Raw genomic sequence first — 5,852 nt, 5'->3', positions numbered from 1 at the left:
TAGCTGCCAGTGCTGGTCCTACTGATTTCCTCCTCAAAGCATCAGCTACCACATTTGCTTTCCTTAGGTGGTAATTGATAATGAAGTCATAATCTTTAATAAGCTCCAACCACCTCCCCTGTCTCATGTTTAGCTCCTTTTGAGTGAAAAAGTACTTTACACTTTTGTCATCGAAGAATATCTCACATCTCTCACCGTACAAGTAATGCCTCCAAATCTTTAACACGTTTATTACTGCAGCCAATTTTATATGGTGGGTAGGGTAGTTCTTTTCATACTCTTTCAACTATCGGGATGCATAAGCTACAATCCTACCATGCGGCATCAATACACAGTTGATATCTTTCATAGACACGTCACTGTAAATTACATAGCCATCACCCCCCAATGGAATCATCAGTACTGGTGCAGTGACGAGCCGCTGCTTTAGTTCCTGGAAGCTCTGCTCGCATTCATCATCCCATACAACTCTGGCATTCTTCCTAGTCATTCGCTCTAAAGGCCCCAACAGTCCTGAGAATCCCTCTACAAACTGACAGTAATATCCCGCCAGTCCTAAGAAACTCCTGATCTCTTAAACGTTCCTCAGCCTTTCCTAATTTACCACTGCCTTTATCTTACTAGGATCTTTAGATATGCCATCACTAGATATAACATGCCCCATAAATGCAATGTTCTTGAGCCAAAATTCACATTTACTAAACTTAGCATACAACTTATTTTCTTTAAGCTTTTACAGTACCTGTCCCAAGTGCGCCTCATACTCCTTAAAACTCCTCGAGTAAACCAGTATGTCATCAATGAAAACTACAATGAACTGGTCTAAAAACTGGTGAAAAATTGTATTCATCAAATCCATGAATACAGTAGCAGCACTTGTCAGACCAACAGGCATAATGAGGAATTCATGATGTCCATACCTCGTCCTGAAGGCTGTCTTTGAAATATCTTCAGTTTTAACTTTCACCTGGTGATAACCTGACCTGAGGTCGATCTTGGAATAGACCAGTGTACCTTGAAGCTGATCAAATAAGTCGGCTATATGGGGTAGAGGATACTTGTTCTTGATTGTCACTTTATTAATTTCCCCGTAATCTATACACATCCTGATGGACCCGTCTTTCTTCTTTACAAATAACACTGGAGCTCTCCACAGTGATACAATAGGCCGAATAAAACCCTTATCCAGTAAGTCTTGCAACTGATTCTTTAGCTCTCCCAATTCTGCTGGAGCCATCATATAAGGAGCTTTAGAAATTGGTGCCATCCTCGAAAAAATAGATCAATAAAGAAATCTACCTCGCGATCAGGAGGCTACCTGGGTAGCTCGTCTGGAAAGACATTTGAAAACTCCTTCACCACTGGCGTATTAGCAAGATTTAATTCATTTTTTGATATTTCCTTTACAAAGGCCACAAACCCCTAACAACCGTCCAGGATAATCTCCTCGCTTGTATGGCTAATACTAACTGAGGCAGGGATTGCACTTGTGACCCCATGAACCTAATTCTGGTCCTCCTGGAGGTCTGAATATCAATTTTTTAAACAACAGTCTATACTAACGTAGTTAGCAGCCATCCAGTCCATACCAAATATTACATCAAACCCATGCATGTCCAATACTATCAGGTCATCTGGTAAGACTTTCCCCACGATATCAACTAGATAGCCTCGAAGCACTCTACTACACCTCACTACTAATCATGTCAGTGTAGTTACTAACTGTTCGGTGTCCAACAACTGTGTTTCTGCCCCACATAATCTAATACACCACATAGACACAAACGAGTGTGTGGCTCCTAAATCAAACAATACAATAACTTTAAATGAAAGCATGTTAATCATACCTATCACCACATCGCCGGCTGTCTTCGCATCACTTGGAGTCAAGGCGAAAACTCTCGCCAGAGTCGTATTCCTTTGCTGATCACCACAAGGCGCCTGATAACCTCCCCGAGCAGCTATAGGAGTGTGAGAAACTCCCATATGAGCCTAACAGTCTCTCATCATATGCCCTAGCTCCCCGCATCGGTAGCAGACACCTTGCCCAGCATAACACTCTTCTGGGTGTTTTTTCCCACAAATCTGACAAGCTGGGTATGACTGCATACCATGAATCCCATGACTCCCTGACTCTTGCTTTCGATCCTTATAGTAGCCACCCTTCTTCCATGAACCCTGACTAGATCCATGCTAGAAACTTGAAGGCGTGGATCTCTCTGACTTCTGCCACCGCTGCTCCATCTACCTACACGACAAAGTACTGTAGTTTCAGTATTGCCACCTACTTATATAATTCTCATCTTAAGTCTCTTTCAAACTATCTTGCTTTCTTCATCTCGTCTAGGATAATGTGTGGGACAAAGCGAGACAATTCAATGAACCTCACCGCCTACTGCTGCACTGTCTACTGTCCCTACTTCAGATTCTGGAACTCCTCTACCTTGGCTTCCCTGGATGAGGCCGGAAAGTATATGTTGAAAAATATTTCTTTGAATCGGTCCCATGTCATCTCTATAGGTACTGACCTCAGCTGCTCCAGGAGTTTCACTTTCGTTGACCATCTCTTGACCTCTCCTATTAGTTTATACGTGGCAAATAGAACCCTCCGCTCCTCTATACATTGCAGCATTGCCAACACCTTTTCAATCTCCTGCATCCAATTCTCAGCAACTACAAGATCAGTTTCTCCTAAGAAAGCCGGAGGATTCATCTTTGTAAACTTCTCAATCGTACAACTGTGGTCTGCAGACGGACCTCTTTGCTCCTTGGAGCTTCTGGCATATTCAATCATAACTTGCTGAGCCACGTTGCGTAATACTACGTCTGAGTCACCACCAGCTGCACCCGAGAGCCCAACACCCTCACTACCACTTGCATGCGTGCTACCACCTCCAGGATCCATCCCTAAAAAGATAATAAACTTGGATTTAGGACCATATTAGCCTAACATGTCCAACAAATTTCATCTAAGTAGTATATCATATCCTTAATTAATTTATCATCCATATTCTTAATTCAATGTGCAATCAGGCAACTTAGACACCCAACTCGACAATAGTTTGCTATGACTCTCCTGAAATCGTCGCCGCAGGAAAGACACATAAACCATCATGGAAGTCTTGCGTCTACACTACAAAACAAAACCTCAAATTCCTTTGTCCTATACTCTGGTATTGTTTCCCCTACTTTCTAAAATTTGTAGAACCTAGAAACCTGCCCTATGATACCAAACTATAACAATTTGCCTATTTTACCATATATATATTTTTTTCATAATAACATTTAATATCATACTCATGATATCCTGTTAATCTGATAAAACACGATCAACCTGGACCCATAGGTACTAGGAATATACCTATCATACACAGGGGACACTTAAGCAGTGAAAAAAATAGATTACATTCACAACAAAAAATACCAGAGTTTCACTACAATCCATAACATATCTATAATATAAATATACAATCCTCCAAAAGACCAAAAGGAAAACTAGGATCTTAATCCAAAAACCATCTGACCCTAACTCAGTAACTCACCCTCTAACCAAGGTAGTATGAACTGCCTCTACTGACATGGAGCTCGGTCTGCCTGTCTATCTAGATTCCCTAAAATGTTTTGTAAGTTAGGGCAAGACACCTCTCAGCAAGGGAAATAAACTAATATCAGTTGTGTGGCAATATGAGTATATTCGTACTATAATAGATAAACAATATATAACACATGTCTGGACAAACACTAATGATACAATATTGAATAAAACATACATAATCATGATCATGTTAAATCATACAGAATTTTAGTTATTATAAAATCATCTACAATAATTGATAGTACTGAAATAATACCCAGGATGGATAGCTAGCTAATGTCATGTATTACCCCACATGACTGGGTTGTGCAGCTCGAAGGCGAGACTTGACAATGGCTGGCCGACCACTGCCAAGTCAAATGTGTTTGTAAGTGCGATGGACCCGCCCCACCATGGTCTAGACTACCAGGGGGATGTCTACAACACTACACTGAAACGACATCAACTATCCATCTCCCACACTCTCTACTGGCAAGTGTGGTGGCACTAGTCTTAACTGAACTTAATAGCTATGTTACCGAGCCCTAAATACTGATCTAAACTAAACCATCCGAGTTCTAATAACTTATAGCATGTTTACATATAATAATTTAATATCAAACTAGATTGATAGCAATTTTCTAAATTCTGACATATCATACATAATCACGGCCTTGCGCCGAATAAAATACATAATTGCGACCTTGCGTCGGCTATCAATCATAGCCTTGTGCTGAGCATATTATAACATAGTAAACTGAAATTTGTACTCTTTATCATAAAATTCTAAAACCATAATTTCCTTTATTATTTATGGTTTCCTGAAAAATTGTTGTAAACATGCTTTTACTAAAAATCTGACATAACATAATATTCGTAAAATGATACTAATGCCACACAACTTTAAATAGTATTAAAACTGAATACCTAAGCTGAATATATTTCTGATTAAATATTTTAAAACTATTTTCCTATTCAACAGCAGTATTCCAAAATATTCTAATATGACATACATAATTACTGTAAATACATGCTGTTTTAAAATAATAAATTTTGATAAAAATAAACTGACTTAATTTATCCCCTTACTTTCTACTGAAAAGCCCACAAATTTAACTAAATTTGCACCTATGGTGTTCCCAACTCAACACCATGAAATTCAACTTTTCCCCAGAAAACTTCAATATTATTTCATCTACTACACCTCCTTAGTCTAGAAATATCAAATACCTTATAAAACATAAAATAATCAACTTACCCAAATTTTGGGATGGTGCCCAAGTCGGCCCAACCAATGATTTACTCCTGCAGATATGAAGAGAAACTTTTTAGGAGTAGCGTGGCGGCTTCGGATCGTCGAATCGGCGTAAAATGAGGCTGAATTTCTAGAGGGAAGGTAGAGGGGGACGGGTTTTAGAGAAAGAAAATGATATGCATGTGATTCTCTCTCTGAAAATGAATTCTTCGCCTTTTATAGAATGCTTGTCCATGTGGTCTCTTCAACGAGCCACATCTCCTCATCGACGAGTCCAAGAAGGAGTTTTGTCGATGAACGTTTACCCCTCATTGATGAAATTCAAGCCCAAGGGAAAATTCTCTTGGTAAGTTCTCGTCAACGAGACGCATGTCCACGTCGACGAGCCCAAAAAGCCTGTTCGTCAACGAGCACTCTGCCCTCATCGATGAGACCTTGCTGAAACCCCCCCCCCTTTTTTCTTAAATCATTTTCACTACTTTATTTTATTATTTAATTATTATAATTCTTCGGGTCTCTACATGGGACCCTTCCCCTGTCAAATCAAATTTGGGATTCACCAATTACATTCTCTTCATTGATGATTATTCATGGTTCACTTAGCTTTATCCTTTGAAATTCAAATCTGACATTTATGATGCTTTCAACAACAACAACAACAACAAAACCAAGCCTTAGTCCCACTAAGTGGAGTCGGCTATATGAATCCTTTTCTGCCAATTTATGCAATTATGGACCATTTCTTTTGATAGATTCAAGGATATTAAATCCTTACTCACTATCTCCTCCCAAGTTATTTTAGGTCTACCCCTACCCCTTCTACTGCCCCCCCCCCCTCCACAGCAACTAAGTCATTCTTCCTTGCAGGTACACTATAAGGCCTACGTTACAAGTGTCCATACCATTTGAGTCGTCCCTCCCTTATCTTATCTTGCATAGGAGCTACACCTAACTTACCATGAATATGTTCATTCCTTAATTTATCTTTCAATGTCATACCACTCATCCATCTAAGCATTCTCA

The 5,852-nt window shown here is 39.6% G+C and overlaps 1 protein-coding gene across 1 annotated transcript; it reads right to left on the bottom strand.

Annotated features, from left to right (window-relative positions):
* Positions 1-2,416: 2,416 nt before the first annotated feature.
* Positions 2,417-2,905, bottom strand: LOC131153886 (uncharacterized). The gene has a single exon (XM_058106335.1). It carries the CDS (start codon positions 2,903-2,905, stop codon positions 2,417-2,419), a length of 489 nt encoding a protein of 162 aa, XP_057962318.1.
* Positions 2,906-5,852: the final 2,947 nt, after the last annotated feature.

This window comes from Malania oleifera, chromosome 4, assembly GCF_029873635.1.
Source record: "Malania oleifera isolate guangnan ecotype guangnan chromosome 4, ASM2987363v1, whole genome shotgun sequence".
Taxonomy (NCBI): Eukaryota; Viridiplantae; Streptophyta; class Magnoliopsida; order Santalales; family Ximeniaceae; genus Malania; species Malania oleifera.
This window is presented reverse-complemented; position numbering and strand designations above follow the sequence as displayed.